This window comes from Oreochromis aureus, linkage group 3 (assembly GCF_013358895.1).
Source record: "Oreochromis aureus strain Israel breed Guangdong linkage group 3, ZZ_aureus, whole genome shotgun sequence".
NCBI lineage: Eukaryota > Metazoa > Chordata > Actinopteri > Cichliformes > Cichlidae > Oreochromis > Oreochromis aureus.
In genome coordinates, this window is record NC_052944.1 from 10,772,279 (window position 1) to 10,795,058 (window position 22,780).

A 22,780-nucleotide genomic window follows, 5' to 3' on the forward strand; every position below is an offset into this window, starting at 1 on the left:
TGTGCATGTGTCCACTGCACATGTGTGCACAAAACTGAATCCTTGCTCCTCACCAGCTGTCGAAAGTGTTGAAATATCAGCACCAAGCATGCTGATTCTCTATAGTAGTTTGTTCACTTAGTGCTTGAGTCTGATAACATTAGATCCTCTCCAAAGAAAGTTTCACTAAAGTTCAGCAAATCCTCAACAACTCACCTCAGTGTCACTGTTATCAGACAGAAGTGAGCTTCACTGACTCATCGACCTGTTTTACAAATAAATAGACGTGCACACCCGTCATATAGACAGCTAAGGTAAACAGTGGTCTGACAGGCTGTCTTCACTACTGATGAACACTGGCCAGAGTGTTTCACGTGACTCTGGGGTAAAAACGCAAAATATTGCAAAATATTACATTGACACAGAACTGTTTTTTATTCCTGATTTATTGCCAAGTGTAGATATTATTCAAGTAAAAATATAGTGTGGGCAAGAATGTTTTTTCTTGTACTGTCAAGGCGCACAAAGACAAATTAGGATCTCCAGTGGAAAATGAAAAGCAAAAGTAACAACTCCACCCACAGTGGTCTCACAAACAGCAGGGGGAAAACGTCATTCGTTCCACTCTGAGCAGCAATTCACTTCCCTCCTGAACCTATGTGGTGGCAGCATACACATCAGTTATGGTCCTCTTTGTGGTTTTTGATAAAAAGTCACTGTAGAGTTATTAATATATATATTATGTTTAAGGTATGTTAGTTATGTTTAACTAAGTTCTATGTTTAAAATATAAATAAAAGACAGTATGCAATAACTTGCAAATATCATAAAACTGCATTTTATTTGCAACAGAACAAAGAAACATAGCATGTTTAAACTTTTTAAGTAAAAAAAAAAAGGTAATTTAGGTATAAACAAACTAAGTGTATGAGTCAAACTATAAAAGAAAGCATAAAATCTTTCCAGTCATGAAGACAGATATATATCTAACTCAAACACAGCACTGTCTGCTACCACATCGGTTCACATGTATTTGTATTAATTGGTATCTTTGATTCAGACTTTTACCATATGGTTGCACATGTAGTATGCACAATATACAACTCAAAGTTTGATCCAGGTTCCACAACGAAATACTCCATGTTGTTCAGAAATATAGGTGATATTTACTGTTTCATTAGAGATTCTGTAACAAAAAAGATGCAACTTAACAGGTGTCAGGATTTTCATCTCAGTTGTGTTTAAACCATGCACCAAAAAAGGGCCACTATGAAAGTTGAGGCTATCTGGTAGCAGCATAGATCACGTTTGACCCCATTTGGTTTCTTTTTGCTTTCGGCTGAAACGTTACTGTAGCATAGTTCAAGTCATCATTGTCTCGACTCTGTGAAAAGAACATTCATAATGAATATTAATTCCTTATAAAGTAATTATTTGCTTAGTAGATCATATTTGCAATACAACATACAGACAATGCAAATATATTTACAATAATACATATAGCAACACATCAAATGTTAGTGGTATATGGGCTAGTTTTGTTTGGGCCTTGTCAAACTACAAAAGTACATTTTAAATTTAGTCACCTCACTTTGGTCCAGATTTTGTTGTTCTTTAAAAGCTAGGAGGCAAAACAACACAGTTACTCTGTCTGTTCAGTAGAGCGCATTATGAAGATTAAATACAAGAAAAGCTGTTGTAGGTTTTAAAAAGTACCTTGCTGAAGTTTCCTGTTTTGAACAACCAGCCCAATGATGACCATTAGGAGGAAAATAGACAGAACACCCAAGGTGATGCTCGTCAGCTTAGCTACAACGTCAGACTCTTCTATAAGAAAAATGCAGAAAAAACACATTTTAGGAACATCTTTTGTTTACATTTTCTGTCCATGTCATCTGCAGGCTCATCGGTGTCTTTTTAAAACAAGACACTGAATTAGGTTTTTTATTGATTCAATAATAATAAAACTATAGAACATCCACATTGTTGTATATGCAATGCAAAAAGCGTAGTGTAATTAGAGAAAAAATATTCAAACAATGGGAACCAAATCAAAACAAAGACTACAATAATACAATAATCTTACCACCAACGTTTAAACGCGTCACACTGAAAAGCAGATGTCCATTTGAGTGATATCCACAGAAATACAGCCCAGAGTCAGATTGATCCACTTGCTTGATTTTGAGGAAAACAGTGGAGATGTTGGTTGTCATTTCAAATTTTCCATTTTGAAATCCATCACTGTATTTAACCTCACGTTTAGAAGTTAACAAACGAGAGATACAGCTGACTGTGGTACTGTTGACCAATCTGAACCAGAAAGTCAAAGAGTCCCATTTGGAGTTGTTAGTGCACTGCAAAATGACATCTTCACCTGGGTGGACCTTTGTGGTCTGAAAATCAGAAGCTGAAATGGAAATCCCCCCTGAAACAATGGAAAAAAACAAACAAACAAATGTTCTTTAGAGACTTACTGTAAGATAAGATGATGGGGAATTAGATTTCTCTAAATAGTAAAGTTAGTAATAAACAAATGTAGTTGATGATGGGTTAAACAAACAATAATAGGTTAATAATGAAGTTAAGAGTAATAAACTATACTTACAGAAGCCACAGAGACTTAAAGCTGTTATAAAGATAAAGTTCATCGTTGTGTGTCTGACGCTCAACTCCGCAGTTGGTGTGTTCACTAGAAAGGTTGCTCTCAGTTTCCTACTGTGAATGCGAAAGAGGTGGAGTGTCACCTGTTGCTTAAAACATTTCAAACTGGCTCTCTCAAGACCCTGTTTATTCTTGTTCAGCCATTTTGAAGATAGTACCATCGACCCACACATTACTGTTAACAAGTTACAGCAAATTTAATTTAATCTTCATTTAATTTCACTTAATTTCCCAAGATGAATATCTATTTAATTTACCACTTTCTAAACAGCACAAAACAAGAATATATTAAATGTAAGCACAAAGATCAGTTATTGCACCCTCATTTAATTAGACTTGCTAAAACTGATAATGCTGACTAGTGTTGGAGCTCTAGTGCTTCCTGCTGGAAGAGCAGGAAAACATGAGGGAAAGAAATGGATTTAACTTTAATTAAGACTGATAGAGAAACGTAGAAACAAAAGGCAATGGCGAAACTAAACTATAACCTAAACTAGGGAAGCTTGGATTAACTATGAAAACAGTGACATGAAACATAAACATGAACATGAATCTGAACCCAAATAATGACTTGAAGTACGTGATGCTAGAAAAACAGACGACCTGACACTTAACAGAGTAAGATAGAGGACTTAAATACACAAGGGTAATGAGGGAAGTGGAAACACCTGGGGAAAAACAGCTGACACAAATGACCCTGACTCCACTGGGAAAGCAAAACTAAACACACTGAACAGGGAAACACAAGACTTTCTAAATAAAATAGGAAAGATAATGGAACGTAGATATGACAACACAAGCTCGACAAGCTCGACACCTCAGTCAACCACTGCATTTCTGTACTGAAAAATCAAGTGGTGTGAGAACTGCGGAAGGAGTATTTTTCATTTTTTAATTTCATTTATTTATAAAGCACATTTAAAAACAACAAAGAGTAGACCAAAGTGCTGTACAAGGTAATAATTAAACAATGACATTAACATCATCAAACAAGTATGAAAATTCAAATTAAAAAATTGGTAACTCTCATGCAGTATAGAAAGCCAAAGAGAAAAAATATGTGTTAAGATGGGATTTAAAAAGAGTGACAGTTGGGGCCTTTCTAATGTGGAGAGGTAGATCGTTCCACATTTTCAGCGCCACAACCGCAAATGCCCAATCCCTTCTATGAACCATTCTAGACTTGTGTAAGGTAAGGAGCGAATGATCACTTGATTGAAGGGCTCTAGAGAGTGTATAAAGCTGCAAAAGGTCAGACAAATAGTCTGGTGCTTGGCCATCTAGCACTTTATAAGTCAAAAGTAAAATTTTAAATTTAATTCTAAAACGCACTGGAAGCCAGTGAAGAAAGGCAAGTACCGGGGTAATATGTTGGTGTCTCTTCACACGGGTCAATAGGCGGGCTGCGGCATTTTGTACGAGTTGGAGCCGTGCCAGACTGGCTGACACCAACATATAGTGAATTACAGTACTCCAGTTGAGAAAGGATGAATGCATGGATTGCTCGTTCCAGGTTTTTAAAGGATAAAAACCGATCTCACCTTGGATAGGAGCCTTAGTTTAAAAAAGGACCACTGAACAACTGAATTAATTTGTTTCTTAAATGTAAGTTTGTTATCCAAGAAAACCCCCAGGTTTTCTATGTGTGTTTTAACAACAGATGCTAAGTTACATAAATCTAAATCTGGGGCATTAAAGTTACAGCTTGGTCCAAAAATAATTACTTCAGTTTTGTCTTCATTAAAGGTAAGGAAATTTGAGACCATCTAGGTTTTAACTTCATCAAGGCATTTGAATAATGATTCCATGGGAGTGGAGGTGTTTCTATTAAGCCGAAGATAAATCTGGGTGTCGTCAGCATAAGAGTGAAAGCAGATGTTATGATCCCTAAAAATTAGGCCTAGGGGTAGCATATAGATTGAAAAGAGAAGAGGGCCTAATACGGAACCCTGTGGGACACCACAAGTAAATGGAGCTCTGGAGGAAGTAAAATCATCAAGGCAAAAGTCCTCTCGGAGAGGTAGGACCTAAACCATTCCAAAGGGATACCTTTGATACCACATTGCTCCAATTGCGAGATCAGAATACTATGGTCAACAGTATCAAAGGCTGCAGTTAAGTCGCAGGAGCACAGCTGAGTCACCTGAATCGGTAATTAATAAAATGTCATTAAGAATTTTTAGGAGGGCAGTTTCTGTGCTGTGGTAGGTTTTGAAGCCTGACTGGAATTTCTCAAAAATATTATGACTATTTTGAAAGGATTGTAGCTGCTCAAATACAATCCTTTCCAAAACTTTTGACAGAAAGGGAAGCTTGGAAATAGATTTGAAATTAGCAAGAACAGAGGAGTCAAGGTTAGATTTTTTAAGTACTGGCTGTACTACGGCTTCTTTGAAACCAGTTGGTACCACTCCAGAGCTAAGACTACTGTTAAAAACAGTTAAAATGTCGGAGCTGACTACCTTAATAATCTTCATAAAAAAAAATGTGTTGGGATTCCACCTGTGGGGCAGGATGATGTATTTATACTATTGCAAAGATCTTTCACTTGGTTAAAACATGCAGGCTCAAACTGGTCAAAAGCAGTAGAGCAGATATATGTTAGTCAGACATTGTACGGAGACAGGGTAGGCATGGGTCGAAGCATTTCTATCCAATTAATAAAAAACTGCAAGAATCTATCACAAGTTTCAGCAGAGCTATATATATGATTTATTTATTTAATTTAGAAGAGAGTTTGGGGATTATTAAAGTTGTTCTCAATAATGTTTGCAAGAAACTTAGATTTTTAAGCTTTTACAAAGTCCTGATATTTATATAGAATCTCTCTTAGCAGCAGCAAAGAAACTTGTAGCTTGTCTTTTTTCCATTTTCGTTAAGCCTTCCTGCACTGTCGTCTAGCTTATCGGGTCGTCTCGTTTATTCACGGGTCAGATTGAGTTGTCGGTCACACTAGTTTAAATGGGACGATCCCATCAAGTAAAGCCGTGCATTTACTAGTAAAGTTCGATTCGATCTGCTCAGTGCCATCACCAAGGGAAGAACCCGACCATTTTTTAAAGGCAATGGAGAACTGTTCTATAGCCGATGGTTTAAAAACGCGATAACGGCGTGTTGGGATTGTTGATTTAAAATGACAGTGAGATAAAAGTATATTAAACACTAATGGACAATGGTCAGAGAAAATCGCATCACATATTTCCAAATTAGAAACTGGTAATCCAGAAGACAACACAAGGTCCAATGTGTGGCCCTGTACATTTGTTGGATCCAATACATGCTGGGTTAGGCTGTAAGATTCTATCACATTTAAAAAGTCTTTAGCCAGTAGGTTGAAGAAGCAGCATACATGGATATTAAAATCCCCTACGATTAATATTTGATCATAACTTGGGATGATTCCTGCTAAGAAAGTAGAAAAATCACGGATAAAATCTTCATTATATTTTGGGGGTCTGTATATTACTCCAAGGAGAGATGGGCATGGGTTCCCCAGTTGAAAAGGTAGGATCTCAAAGCTTGAATAGAAGTCAGTTGATAGTTGTTTATATGTAAGCTTCTTCTTAAAAACAGCTGAACGCCCCCACGTTTACCCCTCCGTTTGCCCGTAAATAATCACAGTCGGAAGGTAAGAGTTCAGTAAAACAATTAAGCTCACCGGCTCTCAGCCAAGTTTCCGTTAGGAGCATAAGGTCCAAGTCCTGGTTAGTAAAAAAGTCCTTTAAAATAAAGGTTTTGTTAGCTAACGAGTGAATGTTAGCAAGGCTTATCCTTAATGAGGTTGAGGACTTAGCATTGGAAATAGGGACCCGTTGGAGCATCAGCAGGTTCTGAAAGTTTGGCGGTCATAGACATGCAGAGAGTTAGCAAGTTTTAGGACAATTAAAACAAACAGTACTGCTAGTAGGGACAGAGTTAGACAGCTGGCCACGAACACTGGTGCCATCTTTGTGCACATTTGTATAACCAGCTTCTGTCTTCAAGTAACTGGGCCTCGTGCTGCACTGGGACGTGATGTCCTCAGCATATTGGAGACTACCCGAGTAACAGTCTTTGCAGCTGGTGGCAGCTCTCCCGCATATGCTGGCAGAGCTAGCATATGTCTCCATGTGTGCAGAACAGGCTTCTATTAATCATCCGGGGTGCAAGGACGAACAAGGGATATTGGAGGGAGAGGCCTCTATATGCGTACCTCTCTGTATCCCTGGCTTTTGTCCAGCTTCTATCCTGAATGCTATCTGGTTAACCCAGCAGCCATTCCAAAACCAGTTTGGCACCCACTGCCACTGATAGAAGTTCCATTTGAACATATAGTATGGCCATTACTGGGCCAATTTCCCCAAGTGCACTGGAATATTTACTTATTTCGGCTTTAATGTCCACACAATTTCTAGAAACAGTAACTCTTTACAAAATATTTCTCACACAAGTTTCAGTTCCTCTCCTCCTCCTCTCTCCTGAGTTGGAATCCCGACAGAAACTTTGACTGGCCAGGTCATATCTTGTGGATTAAAGAAATGATTCTTTATTCTGATTAGTATTATACAAATTACTGGGCATTAAATCTATTTTGTTGAGCATGCACGCCCCCAGACTACGATTCATAAGTTCATTCATAACACTGAATACAAATCGGATCAATTGCTAGGCACTCTATTGTCTGCAGTGTCGGAAGTACACTTGCAAGTATTTTCTCCCTCTGAGCTGCTGTTTGGCAGAAAACCACGTAGTGTAATGCATCTACTTTAAGACGTACTGTACAATAGAACCAAGTCCGCCAGAGCTTACCTTCATATTTTTATAAGCTGTAGTGCCATTTTTGGCACTACAGCTTATATTTTTGGAGTATTTCAAATTGCTATACATCAGTACAACCATTATGTTCCAGATTTTATTAATAATCTATGCATTACGTCCATTGTAACCACATGAATTGCAAAAAAAGTGCAATAAACTACAAAAAAAATTGAAAATCTTTTTTTTTTTTTTTTACACGTTTCTAGTTACAGAAATTTAAGAGGTTATTCCTCAAAACTGTAAATGCAAAAAAGTTGCACAAAACAGTTTCCAACCACAGGAAATATATTTTGAATGTCTTCATAGTTTTATTTTTGAGATACACCAACTTTTATATACTGCAGGAAAAACGAAAATAAATAAATATTATCATGCAAATTTGCAAAAAAACAGCATGTGCATCAAAATAAACTATTTCTTACGTTCTAAGCAACCCAGAAACTATACAGAAAGGCATAAATTCAAACATCAATTTCAAAAACACCAGCATATCTCAATGCCCTATAGGAAAAAAGTACATTTTCCGCAAAAATGACGTCTCTTCCAGTTTCAGGCAGGTAATGGCGGACATCAGATGGATCATGCTGACGTTTATTCCAACGTAGGAAGAATTATGAACAGCTGACTGGATCGCCAAAGTGTGTTATGTGGTTGCAAATCTACCGGGATTTAAAAATAGTTGCGCAAAACGTGCCCGCTCTGAACAGCCATAAAGGGTTAAGCAAAACTGGGAGAAAGTTCCCAAAAAATTATATTCATATATTATATTATTTATTCTGAACATGAGACCAAAAAGTCATTAAACTGGCGAGGTTGTTCTGCGCGAATTTGCCCCAGACCCCTAAGCCCACAACCCCTGAACCCCTGAAAATATCAGCCCACGATCATGAATCCACACATCACATTGGGCTATTTGAAGGCCTCTCTGAAAATATCTAATAATTTTATGTGTTTTTTTATTTGAAGGTTGCAACTACGCAGTCTCTCATCTCTGCCCCTGAGTCTGACCCCTCTGTCTCATTCCCTTGCTCTGCTGTTTTTGACCAGTTTGAGCCTGTGACTCTTTCTTCTTTAGAGGATGTGTTTGGCCATCTGAGGTCCTCTGGTTCTCCAAATGACCCTGTCCCGCCATGATTTTTTAAGGAGATTTTGCCTAGCATAGGGCAGGCTGTTCTTACTATTATAAACAGCACTTTAATATCTGGCGTAGTCCCTGCTAATTTTAAACATACAGTGCTACAACCACTGCTTAAGAAACCGGTCCTGGACCACACTGGCTAACTACAGGCCTATCTCCAAGCTGCCCTTTCTGTCTAAAATCCTGGAGAAAATGGTATATTCCCAATTGACTGATTTTTTTTTTTTTTTTTTTATGAGAATGGTAATCCCAGAGGTCTTCCAGTCAGATTTTGAAAACCTCCATAGCACTGAGTCAGCACTCTTAAAGGTATTGATATTTTCCTTTCCTGTTTAGGTTTTGTTAGTTTAGTTACTCTGCCTCGATTAAAGACGTGTTTTCAGTTTAAGTATGTTGTCAGTGTCTGCATTAGGATCCACACTCTCTCTACTCTATGGCAGACGGGACACTGGCAGATTTATCTGCCTCGGAAGCAGAAAGATATTTCTGCTTGTCTATTAAACTGCTTCTGGCATGTCTAGACGATATCAAAACTTTAATGGCCCTAAACTTTTTAAAATGTAATTCATTCAAACAGAGGTGGTCGTGTTTGGTCCTAGCAGACCTTGTGATTCTTTCCCTATTGATTTGGGACCCCTGGCAGAGTATTTTAAACTTGTTGTTACTAACTTGGATTTTAAGATGGACTGTGATTTTAAATTAGACACTCAAATTAGGGCTACTGTCAAGTCCAGTTTATATCATTCAAGGCGTTTAGAATAGATAAGACCTATTTTATCCAGGCCTCATTTTGAAACAGTATCCATGCTTCTGTTTCTTACAGAGTAAGTATACCTGTCAGTGTGTTTTTTGGATGTTTTACAACATAAAAAAGACATAACTTCAAACACTGTAAAGATCCAATACCTGATTTAAAAATTATGTATTATCCAATGTCACTAAGCCGTCCTTACCTTTAAACATAACCTCGCTTCTTCCTCTTCTGCCAAGTATCCTTGGCCGAGTTGCTCTGTGTGTGTATATGTATGAATGTATATGAATGTTAGATAGAAAGCACTTACCTGGAGGAAGTTTATAAAATAAGTGCTTTTTTGAATGTGTGAATGAGGCAAGTTGTATAAAGCACTTGGAGTTCTCAGAGTAGAAAAGTGCTATATAAGAACCAGGCCATTTACCATCTCTGAGGAAATTATCTCACACTTTTTTCTCTCCCTGGGAAACACAGCAGCTGTACCTTTTGCAAGCAGACACACTGTGACAAACTACACACAAACAGTTTGTGTGTTTGTACTGATTTCTTGAGCGCTTCAGTTGACACAGATATACAGTCTGAAACAAGCAGAAGCAACAAACAGTTTAGTTTCAACTAACCAAAAGATGCATGAACAATTCCTGAATAGCACTGGAGAATTTCTACATTTGAGAGTAATTAAAGTAATGACAAAAAGTTACTGAAGCTTAAGGAGAGTAAAGTTGTTATAAAGATGAAACACTTTATAATGAATGATGGTTGGAAAGCAATGACCACTAATGAACACTTCAGAATTGTGCTGTTATTTTGCAGCTTGTTTACAGCAGGAATCAATGTTATGTACAAATGAATATCAAAGCAATATGCAACAAGGGTGATATATGAGACCTTATGATGTATATTAAACATCTGGTGAAAGAGTTTCAAATGTATTCATATTAACTGGACTCTATTTTATTTATATATGTTGTGTTTGTTCAAGACATTTAGCATCATGTTTGTTTGGCGACGAAGATTTTAAATGAGCAAGAAAATATTGAGAATTAATAAAACAGCACATACAAATGTACAATTACAGTAGCATTGTTTCTTCACTGCAGAGTTAGAATTGCTGCATCATATCATTAATATGATACAGCATTATTTCCAGTTACACAGTGAGTCCGTCTGGTGGCAGCATAGATCGTGTCTGTCTCGATCGCTCTTCTTTTTGCTTTTGGTCGAAATGTCGCTGCAGCATATTTTGGGCCGTCAGAGCCATGAATCTGATTTGAATATTCATAGCCAGTGTTCAGTTTTTTATGATTGATAAAACAATAAGTAAAATAAGTCAACTGAACCCATCACCAATTTATTGATCTTGAGGCTAATTTTCGGTAAACAAAAATGAAGCTGCCAGAACTTTTGCTAAGTCACCACCAACAAGGACAAGCTGAGAAAACTTAGCTGATTTTTATCTGCATAGATAGCAAGGTTTCAACCAGAGGAAATGTTTCACATGTGTAGTCAGCAGTAATAAAAAACTGAAGGTCTTTTGCAGGAAGAGGAAGTATAATTTTGTGTTGTTTTGTCTTTTGATCAAGACTTATAAAAGCATAAGATAATACATAAAGTATCCAGTCACATTTATATACATGTTCCACATTAATGTAGTTTTTATGTTTCAAAAACTTTTATACTCAGCAAGTATCAGCTGTTTTCGTTCAGGTTGTGCGCAGATTTTTCCAGATTTCCATTTGATTAAAAATCATGTCACGTGTTTGTTTGGCTAAATACACTTTGACGAAGTAAGTACTGAGAATTAACAGGAAAACACATACGAAAATTCAGTCAGCATTGGTTCGTCACAGCAAAGTTAGTTTTATTTTTTTAACAAGAGTTTTTCATTTCCCCAATAAGTCATGATAACATCATCAGACAGTTCAAGTCGCCTGCTGATTCCATCTGGTGGAAGCATAGATCACATTCGGCTCGATCTCTCTTCTTTTTGGTTTTGGTCGAACTGTCACTGCAGCATAGTTCACCTCATCAGATCCATGATTCTGTGAAAAGCACAATCAGTGTTCATTTATTATAATTATAATTAATACGATATGTAATTGGCACTGTAATGCTGTACAGGCACATTTTGTTTAAGCGCTGCCAATCAAAGCATAAAAGTACATTTTTTGATTGACTCACCGTGCTGTGGTCTGGATTCTGTTCTTCTTTATTTGCTGAGCCACGAAAAAACAACATAGTGTTACTCTAGTTAATAAAAAATTATGTATTTATGAAGATCACGAAACACTAAAGATAATAAGAGCGATTTTGTAGCTGTAAAAAGTACCCGTCTGATGTTTCCTGCGTTTAACAGCCAGACCAGTGATGACCATTAAGAGGAAAACAGACAGAACACCCAGGGTGACACTCGTCAGCTTTGCTACTTCGTGAGCCTCTAATACAAAAATAAAGGTAAAAAGCAACACGGCTGAAATTTATTTTACATTCATGTGTTTCAAATCATCCGCACAATAAAAGAAATGTTAACTTACGTTTAGAGATGCAGTCCATGTCATCTTGAGGCTCATCGGTGTCTATTAAAATATAAAGCCTTGATTTTATTAGTCCTCATTTCTATATTTATCTTAATATATAACCACCATAGTCTTTGTATACAGGCTGTTGACAGTAATTACATTGTATGTTTAATATAAAAAGAAAGAGAAACAACCAAAGAATGAGGAGGCAAAGACTTTACAACAATCTTACCTCCAACCTTTAATTGCATGACGGTTAAATTTAGACGTCCCTCTGAGACAAATCCACAGAAATACAGCCCAGAGTCAGACACATCCACTTGTTTGATTTTGAGTAAGACATCAGAGGTGTTTTTTGTCATTTCAAATTTTCCAGTTTGAAATCCAGCATGGTAGTTAACACTGGAACTTAATGCTGTTATAAAAGCGATAGAGTTGACTGTGGTTCCGTTGACCAGTCTGAACCAGAAAGTCTGAACTTCATATGTGAAAACCTTGGTGCACTGCAGAGTGACATTTTCACCTGCCTGCACCTCTGAGGTCTGAAACTCAGAACCTGAGACAGCAATCCAGCCTGAAACAGTGGAAACAACGAGATGTTTAATTGCTTCAAAGGAACATGATGCTAAACTTGTTAGTGTAAAGTTACTAATCAGCAAATGTGTTTAAATTATTATAAGTTAAAAATGCAATAATAGATTAGCTAATGATGTCAAAGAGTAATAGAGTAAACTTACAGAAACAAGAAAGAGCTAAAGCTGTTATCACGTTCATCATCCTGCACATGACTGCTGCCCTGCAATGTCCGCAGATGGTGTGTTCACCAGGAAGGGTGCTCTCAGTGTGATAAATGTGATAGAGGTGGGAGTTTTGTGTTGCTTTCAAAGCTAAATGTGTTTAGGTCATAGAGTCATGATACACGTGTTTAGTCTTAAAGGGTTATTTCAAGATTATTTTTTGACTTTATTTTAAAGAAGAAGAAGAAGAGTGATGTTTCATTTTTTCTCAGCTTTAAAAACATGCATTATTAAAAAGCTGGTTGTTGCTAAAATGCTGATAGTGTCAGGCAGTGGTTCTTAACCTTGTTGGAGGTACCGAACCCCACCAGTTTCATATGCGCATTCACAGAACCCCTCTTTAGTGAAAAATAAAATATGATTTTTTTTTCAAATTCAAGACATAGATATGTTTTTTACTGGTGCACAAAATGAGCTGTGCATGTCACGGCGGAGACTCTGCCGAACACCTGAGACCGACTCACCGAACCCCTAGGGTTCGATCGAACCCAGGTTAAGAACCACTGGTGTAAGGGTTGGCTGTTTGGCAGGCAAAGGGTAGACCCAAATGAAGGACTCAGAACATAAAGGGATGAACAAAATGAGGGAGTTTTATTGCTGTAAAGTTATAAACCATAGCTAAACACAAAACTCTAAAACTAGAAACTAAGAACTGGAAACAAAAAGCTAGAAATCACAAGCTAGGAACAAGGAGTAGTGATCGAAACAAGGGGAACGAGGAAACACAGCAACAGGAGTGACACGACCATCAGCAGAGGAAAACAGGGAACACACTGGAAATAATCAAACTAACAGGACAGTAGGAAGCAAAACTGAACACTGGATGAGAGCCTGTCAAAATAAAACAGGAACCACGCAGACCAAGACACACAGGCTTGACACTTGGAGAAGAAACAATAATTAGATAATTCTCATAATAAATGCGGGTTTGGTTTCTTTTTATTCCCGTTGACACTTCTGGTGTAAATATCTCTAAACAACAGGAGAAATGCATGCAGGTTCAGCAGTTAAAACCTCAGACAGAGTGAATGCATCATGCAGATGTCACATGATAAAGAATTCACAGCAGGATATGTTGCAAATAAACTTAGGAATGTTTTGCTCAGATTTGAAAGGTATTGGTTGCTGTGAGAATTACTCTGATAATTTCATAAATGTTCCCTTTAGCTTTTTCAAGAAAAAGACGTTTAAACTTTTGAAATGATTAACTCTGAGAGTTTTCTTTTATTTATTGCGAGCTTACAAAAAGGGAAACTGATTCAGCCTCAAAATAACTGAAACATTAAAGCAGTTTTCTACTCTAAACACATTTTACAACAAGCCACACTCACACATTCATTCAATATTTTAATTTTTGCATCTAAGAACAAACATTTGCACCCGACAGCATGAAGACTGGAGGAGTCACCAACCTTCTGAATAGTAAATGATTTACTTTGCCTCTGAAATAAAAACCTCTATGGCTGTGACTGTTGCTCAGGATCATATCCAGTCCCTCTGCTGTCAGCTTAGAAATTAGAAATTTAAGGCTAGAGTGAGTAACGGCTAAGAGGTTCAACTCAACAGTTTGAGATTTGAGAAATGTAGTTAATGTGAGAACAGACAGCACATTGACAAGTTTTGTTATTTAGTTATTTTCAAAGTTATAATGAAGTTATCAACACTGAGTGAGGTACACATTACTTGTTAAGAAGTGTTTTGCCTGAAATGAACTTAAATGAAAACAAGAACTATTGACACATACAGTACATTCAACACTTTCTTTGGTTGTCTAAGTGGCCATATCACAGTCAACCATTACATTCTCACATATATACATAAATTTCATTCTCCTTGTGGTTGTGCTACTTATTTTCCTGGTAGTATTTATACTTTATGTGTGACCAATCAGAAACAGGCTGCCCCTTTACTTAGATACCACTGTTACTGGAGCACAGTTCAGAGCTGCAGAAATGGAAGCTGCCAGAACTCTTGCTAAGTCACCACCAACAAGGACAAGCTGAGAAAACTCAGCTTATTTTTATCTGCATCGATAGCAAGGTTTCAACCAATGGAAATGTTTCATATGAATGTGTAGTCAGCAGTAATAAAAAACAGAAGGTCTTTTGCAGGAAGAGGAAGTATAATTTTGTGTTGTTTTGTCTGTTGATCAAGACATATAATAGCATAAGATAATACATACAGTATCCAGTCACAGTTATATCCATGTTCCACATTAATGTAATCTTTATTTTTCAAGAACATTTGTAGTCAGCAAGTATCGACTGTTTCTGTTCAGGTCGTGTGCAGATTTCCATTTCATTAACAATCACGTTACATGTTTGTTTGGCTAAATAGACTTTGATGGACGAAGTAAGTAATGAGAATTAATAGAAAAACACATACGAAAATTCAGTTAGCATTGGTTCGTCACAGCATAGTTAGTGTTTCATTTCCCCAATAAGTCATGATAACATCATCAGGCAGGTCAAGTCGCCTGATGATTCTATCTGGTGGAAGTATAGATCACATTCGTCTCAATCTGTCTTCTTTTTGGTTTTGGTCGAACTGTCACTGCAGCATAGTTCACCTCATCAGATCCATGATTCTGTGAAAAGCACAATCAGTGTTCATTTATTATAATTAATATATACATATTAATTATAATTATAGACAAATATAAGCAATAACAATGAAGTGTTTATCTTACATTTCTAAAGGAAAGAAGACAATTAGTCAACAGCTAATTGCAACATACAAACCAAAAATCTTATTTCTTCCTTTATACGATATGTAATTTGCACTGTAATGCTGTACAGGCACATTTTGTTTAAATGCTGCCAATCAGAGTGAAAAGTACATTTTTAGATTGACTCACCGTGCTGTGGTCCGGATTCTGTTCTTCTTTATTTGCTGATCCACAAAAAACAACTTAGTGTTATTCTATTTCATAAACCAATTATACATTTGTGAAGAGTAAAGATTATAAGAGCGATTTTGTGGCTGTTAAAAAGTACCCTTTTGAAGTTTCATGTTTTGAACAGCCAGACCAGTGATGACCATTAAGAGGAAAACAGACAGAACACCCAGGGTGACACTCGTCAGCTTTGCTACTTCGTGAGCCTCTAATACAAAAATAAAGGTAAAAAGCGACACAGCTGAAATTTATTTTACATTCAAATGTTTCTAATCATCTGCACAATAAAAGAAATGTTAACTTACGTTTAGAGATGCAGTCCATGTCATCCTGAGGCTCATCGGTGCCTATTCAAAAATAAAGCCTTGATTTTTTTAGTCCTCATTTCTATATTTTTCTTAATATATAACCACCATAATCTTTGTATACAGCGTGTTGACAATAATTTCACTGCATATGTAATATAAACTAAAAGAGCAATAACCGAAGAATGAGGAGACAAAGACTTTACAACAATCTTACCTTCAACCATTAATTGCATGATGGTTACATTGAGATGTCCTTCTGAGAGAAATTCACAGAAATACAGCCCAGAGTCAGACACATCCACTTGTTTGATTTTGAGTAAGACATCAGAGGTGTTTTTTGTCATTTCAAATTTTCCAGTTTTAAATTCACCATTGTAATTAACACTTGTAGCAGCCATAACAGCGATAGAGTTGACTGTGGTTCTGCTGACCAGTCTGAACCAGAAAGTCGTAACATCATTTTTGGAAGTCTTGGTGCACTGCAGAGTGACAGTTTCACCTGCCTGCACCTCTGAGGTCTGAAACTCAGAACCTGAGACAGCAATCCAGCCTGAAACAGTGGAAACAATGAGATGTTTAATTGCTTCAAAAGAACATGATGCTAAACTAGTTAGTGTAAAGTTATTAATAAGCAAATGTGTTTAAATTATTACATGTTAAAAATGCAGTAATAGATTAGCTAATGATGTCAAAGAGTAATAGAGCAAACTTACAGAAACAAGAAAGAGCTAAAGCTGTTATCACGTTCATCATCGTGCACATGACTGCTGCCCTGCAATGTCCGCAGATGGTGTGTTCACCAGGAAGGGTGCTCTCAGTGTGATAAATGTGATAGAGGTGGGAGTTTTGTGTTGCTTTCAAAGCTAAATGCGTTTAGGTCATAGAGTCATGATACACGTGTTTAGTCTTAAAGGGTTTTTTGCAAGGTTATTTTTTGTCTTTACTTTAAAGAAGAAGAAGAAGAGTGATGTTTCATTTTTTCTCAGCTTTAAAAACATGCATTATTAAAAAGCTGGTTGTTGTTAAAATGCTGATAGTGTCAGGGTTGGCTGTTTGGCAGGCAAAGGGTAGACCCAAAAGAAGGGAGTTTTATTGCTGTAAAGTTATAAACCATAGCTAAACACAAAACTCTAAAACTAGGAAACATACTGCAACAGGAATGACACGACAATAAGCAGAGGAAAACAGGAAACACAGCTGGAAATAATCAAACTAACAGGACAGTAGGAAGCAAAACTGAACACAGGATGAGAGCCTGTCAAAGTAAAACAGGAAACACGCAAACCAAGACACACAGGCTTGACACTTGGGGAAGAAACAGGCACGGGTGATAGACATAATGGGCTGGGAAGAACACAGACGACACCAAGACAAACAGAGCACAAAAGGAACAGATTAAATGAAGAAGAAACTAAGAACTAGAAAAACAAATGATTAAACTAGGAAGAACAAGCAACCTAAACAAAATATCAAATGAGACCTAAGAAACATAGAAACACTGACAGACTATCTGTCATGGTTCCCATGACATGGTTCCCATGACAGATAGTAAAAGTCAAAGAGTCCTTGAGTCAACACTTTTATGACAACAAAAGACATGCTGTTATATGACAAAGTTGGGTTTTAACTTTCATTTGATTTACAACTTCATGGGCCATAGTACTTGTGTTTTATTTTTTTAAAGAATACATCAAATAATAATCAAATAATAATCAAATAATGCAACCTACAAAGGACAGAAGGTAACTGAAAAAACTGTTCTCCATCATGGACAACCAATCACACCCACTGCACTGTGGTCTGAAACTTACAACCCAAGACAGAAAATTCAGCCTGAAGCAGTAGAAACAACAAGATGTTAGTTTGCAGCCTGCTGCTGCACCCATCCGCACTCCTTTTGTGCCTGGCAGCGGCTTGTGCCTGGCAGGGGCCTGCCACGCAGTCACTGGAGGTGGAGGTGTGTCAGGGTCTACGCCTGCTGGAGGTGGAGGAGGAGCTGCTCCAGCCGGAAGTAGATGAAGAACTGGACCAGCCAGTGGTGGATGAGGCGTGCGAGGGGCTGCTCCAGCTGAGAGTGGTGAAGGACCTGTGCGAGGAGATGGAGGTCCACCTGCCACAGGGGTAGGGATGGGTATCGAAACCCGGTTCTTGTTGAGAACCGGTTCCCACTGTTTCAATTCCTTGGAATTGTTTGCCATTTTTTCAAATGATTCCCTTATCGATTCCAGTCGCCCCGAATGACGTCACCACCTTGCGGAGCGTCATTTACCTGGCAGGAAACACGGCGCCTAAGCGGCTGAAACGCTCAAAAGTTTGGTTATACTTTACGAGAACGGATGACAACAGGGCAACTTGCAATACTTGCAAAGTAGATATTTCATTTAAAGGAGGAAACACTACGAATATGCAAAAGCATTTGCTCACAAAACACGCGATGACCTTAAATGAATGTCGTGTTTTTAATTCCGCTCTGGACTCGTGAATCTCAACCCAGCAGCAGCGGTAACGTTTGCACGTCCTCTCCCGTTAATGCGGCAGGTAAATAATCAACTAACAGTGCATATTATGTTAGCGCGATCTGCCTTATTACAAAACCTGCCATTACTGTGCGCTGCATTTAGGTGACCATGATGAGAGAGACAGACAGAGTCTGGCTGGCAGTTCTCGCTGCAGTCTACCGTTAGCGTCTCCTTTCAGGCCAGGATAGACGAATGTCACCGAGCAGTGACTAAGTGTGGTCAAAGGCTTGCACCCATTTGCCACAGCAGATGCCCCCAATTTTCGCTAAGTGAATGTGTTTAATTGTAGGCAGGGACATTACTGGATATTCTTGTGTAATTGCTACAGAATAATTTATGTTATACTTTGTTATTGCTACAGAAGAATATTTATTTTATTATTTTACATTTACAATTTTTTTTTCCTGGGGACCCTGTGACACCCCATTGAAGAGCCGTAGGCTGTGGATCTCTTAAGATCTCACTGTTGGGTTTGTAAGGTCATGTTACTCCTAAATTTCTATCTTGTTCAAAGAGAAGATATAAAACAAAGTTCTAAGCTAATCGACCTTAGTGTTCTCCTTTTTTGAAAAGAATCAATAAGAGAATCGATAAAGAATCGAATCGTTAAACAGGATTGAAAATGGAATCGGAATCGTGAAAATCTTATCAATACCCATCCCTACACAGGGGGCTGCTCAGCCTGAGCCTGAGGTCAATTCGCCCGGAGGACCTGCGCAGTCCGAGTTTGGGGAGACGCAGCATGACACTGGCCGAGCCACCTGGGAGCCTCAGTGCACTTCCACGGCTGCTGCGCTGCCGTTGCCACTGGATACGCGGGTGGTCCCAAACCCACAACACCAGCACCGCTGGATGCACGGGCGGCCACCAAGAACGACACCTCCCCATTGCTGGGCCAGAAGCTGGGGGCGCCAACGGTCTGGGCCAATTCCCTCTCTCGCTTGCAAGGGGAGGGAGTAGGTTCACCTGGATGTTTTCCTCGGCTACAGTCGGGTGATCGGGGTATGTGGCGGGGGGTGGTCTGCAATGCAGCTGCAGGTGAGATGCGCGGCTGGAGCTGGAAAGCTGCAGCCGTGTTGTAACAGCAACAGTGAGTGTCAAGAAAGTGTGTCAGATTCTGAAAAGCATGAACATGTGGACGGGTCAGTCATAGTTTTGTTACACACATCAAGGCTTCTCAAATCACTAGAGCTTGAACACCAACACATAAAGTGTTAACAAAAACCCAGACGAGCCCAGAAACCCCAGGTGTCCCCAACGAACAACAAAGACCAAATTGCACTGCATGCCATCAGCATGCCAAGCCTGAAACATACAGGAAGACCAGTGCCCAAGGCCGCTGCTGAGACCCAACAGAGTCCAGACAGCACAAACAGCCAAGAAAAGGAGTCCAGCAGCACAAGAGTCAAGGGCAGTGAACAAACCAAAGGCTCATGAAGAACACCAGCCAGCTTAATGTGACACGATGAGATAGAGATGTTGCTCTTATTATGCTACACTGACACATGGAAAGAACCATGTATTAAAAGGAGGGATTTTACAACAAATACAGCAACAGTGGTTTACAAAGAGATTTTGTAATTACCCTTTCAATAATCTTTTAACTCTTGTATGATTTGTGCAAGTAACAATGCAGGCAGAGGCATTCAAAGGCTCCAGGCAGCACATCCACACCTAGAATAGTCTTTTGATCATCTACACATGGACTTTGACATTGAACTCAGGCGATGTGAACGCAAAAAATAATGCTTGGTGTTTGCTGAGATGTTTTCAAAATAAGCAGCAGATTTCCTTTCTTGCAAATAAGATGCAGGTGCAGAAGCAAAAACCTTGCTCAAAGAAACCCTTTCAAAGTGGCGAATTCCAGTTAAGCTCAGCACCAGTTTTGAAACAGTAGGTTAAGGCACAATGTGCATAAAAAAACCCCACACTCTTACAAACCAGAAAAGTGATAAGAGATCTTCAAAGACGATTCCAGATACTTCTGTGAACCCAGACTGAGGTTAAAGTCAAAGTTGCACCGGTTAAGATTCATACCACCAATTACAAGAGGATTCCAGAACCACAAAACCTACTCAGAGTTTTAAAGATTTGCACACTGATGCTGAGGAAGACAACAAGGGTGATCAACGTGCTTTGCCCTTTCAATCTACAGCTGCGTTGGAACTAAAGTAAGAGTGATGGGTGAAAAAGTGCCCCAACAAGACCTTATCAAGCTCCAACTAAGTGACACACGGGGGGAAACTCTGTCACCAGGTATCAGCAGTTGAACCCAGACAATACCTGTTTAAACAACAAGGATGATGTGACTTGAGAGGTTTTTCAGTTGAGTTCAGTTTTCTGTGATTTTTGATCATTTTCACATATGATCAACATCCACAAAAACACAAATGCTGGAAAGGCTTGTATGAATCACTCAAGGCGCTTTCTTCCTGAGAGTTTCAGCTTCTTCAAATAAATTTGTGCCTACACTATTTGAATCTCACAACTACTTCACTAATAAATTCTTAGTGCATTTTCTGTATGGCAGTTAGACCTACTTATAATGGTCAACCCTAATAATAATAACAATTACTGCTGTGAGTTCATTTGTCATATCAACCATGCAAATTTTGACCCATCATCTTAAATTCCAGTACTCTGTGGTCATTTCATTCCCACAAGTGATTTTGCAAGGCCTCCAATATTCAGAGATAAATGTGACTGATTGTTTCATCTCCCCCTGTGGCACCACTGATGTGGGCTCAGTAATTTTAAATACCTTTGGAATATTCGAAACCAGTAACGTAGTGTCATTGATGATGAGCTGTTATATCAGTCTGATTACCTTACTACTTCACTATCAGACCGGTGACTGCATAGAATAGAATAGAAATAGAAATATTCTTTGTTGTCCTTCATTGGGGGAAATTGAGTTCCAGCAGCAAAGTGACAGCCAAATAGATCATGCAGATTCATAAAAAAGTAAAGATTGTAAAAATAAAACATAAGAGATTGTACAGTAAGGGCAAATTAACAACATAAAAAAAATACTATACAGTTATTAAAAATGGCATACTCTTTTTAAATGAAATGTTCAACTTAGTAAGATAATTTTTAAATGTACAAAATGACAGCAGGGATGTAAACAACTTGTGGTGTTTGCTGGGAGCAGTGATAATCATAAAGTCTAAGTCTGTCACTGAAGGAGCTCTCCAGGTCTCCAATAGATTCATGCATGTAGTGCAGACATTGTCCAAAAGTGATGCAATTTTTGCCAGAGTTCTTCTGTCTCCTACCACCAGCACTGAGTCAATGGGCATCCAAGGACAGAGCTGGTGTTCCAACAGACACCATAGAAGATGGCTGATGCCACCACAGAGTCAAAAAAGGTCTTCAAACTCCAAAAGAGCTTAGTTTCCTCAGCAGGTACAGTCTGCTCTGACCATTCCTGCAATGAGCATCAGTCCACTATCCCACTGTCAGTTCCCTGGATGTTCATTGGTGTTGATGTGGTGGGTCTGCACCTGTGGAAATCCACCACCAGAATCAGCATGATGGTGAGAATTCCCAACCATGGAAAAGAAAGCTCCTTTATGCCCACTGTATCCACACAATGGGTATAAAGGAGCTGTTATAATTTTGCTTTTTGGCCAATCCTTGTGATAAGACTGTCCATGCAGTACTGTTGTCTTTGCAAAGGCTTCAACAATCATTCAATAAATATCTGATAATCGGTTTGGTTTTGGTTCTTAGTCAATTTTTTTCACATCACATGCCTTGCCCAGTCTGACACATACTTGCAGTAATGTGATGATTAGCCTTTACAAGCTCATTGAGTGTTTAAAAGACTCAAAGAGGCCAAACTTAGTTTTCCAATCCAATCCAATTTTATTTATAAAGCACTTTAAAATACCCAGCACAGGACCAAAGTGCTGTACAGGAAATAAACAACAGAATAACAGAAAACAGCAAAAATAAATAAATAAAACACATAATACATAAAAATTAAAACAGCCCTATATTAAAAAAGAAAACAAGATAAAACAGCATAGAATCAACTAAAAACAACTAAAATAAAAATTAAAAATAAAAACCAACATCTCACGTGCTGTCAAAGGCAGAGTAAAGAGGTGGGTTTTCAGGAGTGACTTAAAAACAGGTAGTGAAGTGGCCTGTCTAATCTCTAACGGAAGATCGTTCCACAGTTTTGGAGCTGCTACAGCAAAAGCACGATCTCCTCTAAGTTTACGCCCAGTCCTGGGTACATTCAGGAGCAGCTGATCACCTGACCTGAGGAAGTGGGTAGGTGTATAAGGCTGTAGCAGCTGAGAGAGATAAGATGGGGCTAGGCCATGGAGAGCTTTAAAAACAAATGCAAGAATTTTAAAATGAATCCTAAAAGAAATGGGCAGCCGGTGAAGTGAAGCTAA

General features: G+C 38.4%; 2 protein-coding genes across 3 annotated transcripts; both read right to left on the reverse strand.

Moving 5' to 3' along the window:
• Positions 1-823: 823 nt before the first annotated feature.
• Positions 824-7,178, reverse strand: LOC120438918. 2 transcript variants are annotated; one of them, XM_039609522.1, is made up of 6 exons: positions 7,071-7,178; positions 2,588-2,694; positions 2,066-2,407; positions 1,696-1,806; positions 1,566-1,600; positions 824-1,363 (listed from the first exon to the last, which is right to left on the reverse strand). In XM_039609522.1, exons 2-6 carry the CDS (start codon positions 2,628-2,630, stop codon positions 1,262-1,264), a joined length of 633 nt encoding a protein of 210 aa, XP_039465456.1. In that variant the 5' UTR covers positions 2,631-2,694; positions 7,071-7,178; the 3' UTR covers positions 824-1,261. The 2 variants fall into 2 exon arrangements, with proteins under 2 accessions (XP_039465456.1, XP_039465455.1); XM_039609521.1 differs by lacking the exon at positions 7,071-7,178 and having other exon boundaries at positions 2,588-2,713.
• A 3,996-nt stretch (positions 7,179-11,174) lies between these two features.
• On the reverse strand, positions 11,175-12,690 carry LOC120438916. Its single transcript, XM_039609519.1, has 6 exons — positions 12,586-12,690; positions 12,081-12,422; positions 11,864-11,905; positions 11,659-11,766; positions 11,511-11,545; positions 11,175-11,371 (listed from the first exon to the last, which is right to left on the reverse strand). Exons 1-6 carry the CDS (start codon positions 12,632-12,634, stop codon positions 11,252-11,254), a joined length of 696 nt encoding a protein of 231 aa, XP_039465453.1. The 5' UTR covers positions 12,635-12,690; the 3' UTR covers positions 11,175-11,251.
• Positions 12,691-22,780: the final 10,090 nt, after the last annotated feature.

Excerpts from the sequence above, each read along its gene's own strand:
- LOC120438918 (XM_039609522.1), bottom strand. The coding sequence starts at position 2,630 with ATGAACTTTATCTTTATAACAGCTTTAAGTCTCTGTGGCTTCT. Across the intron at positions 1,601-1,695 it reads AAACAGGAAACTTCAGCAAG|CTTTTAAAGAACAACAAAAT; the intron begins GTACTTTTTAAA and ends TTTGCCTCCTAG. Across the intron at positions 1,364-1,565 it reads AAAATCTGGACCAAAGTGAG|AGTCGAGACAATGATGACTT; the intron begins GTGACTAAATTT and ends TTCTTTTCACAG.
- LOC120438916 (XM_039609519.1), bottom strand. The coding sequence starts at position 12,634 with ATGTGCAGGATGATGAACGTGATAACAGCTTTAGCTCTTTCTTGTTTC. Across the intron at positions 12,423-12,585 it reads TTTAGCTCTTTCTTGTTTCT|GCTGGATTGCTGTCTCAGGT; the intron begins GTAAGTTTACTC and ends CCACTGTTTCAG. Across the intron at positions 11,546-11,658 it reads ACGCAGGAAACATCAGACGG|CAAATAAAGAAGAACAGAAT; the intron begins GTACTTTTTACA and ends TTCGTGGCTCAG.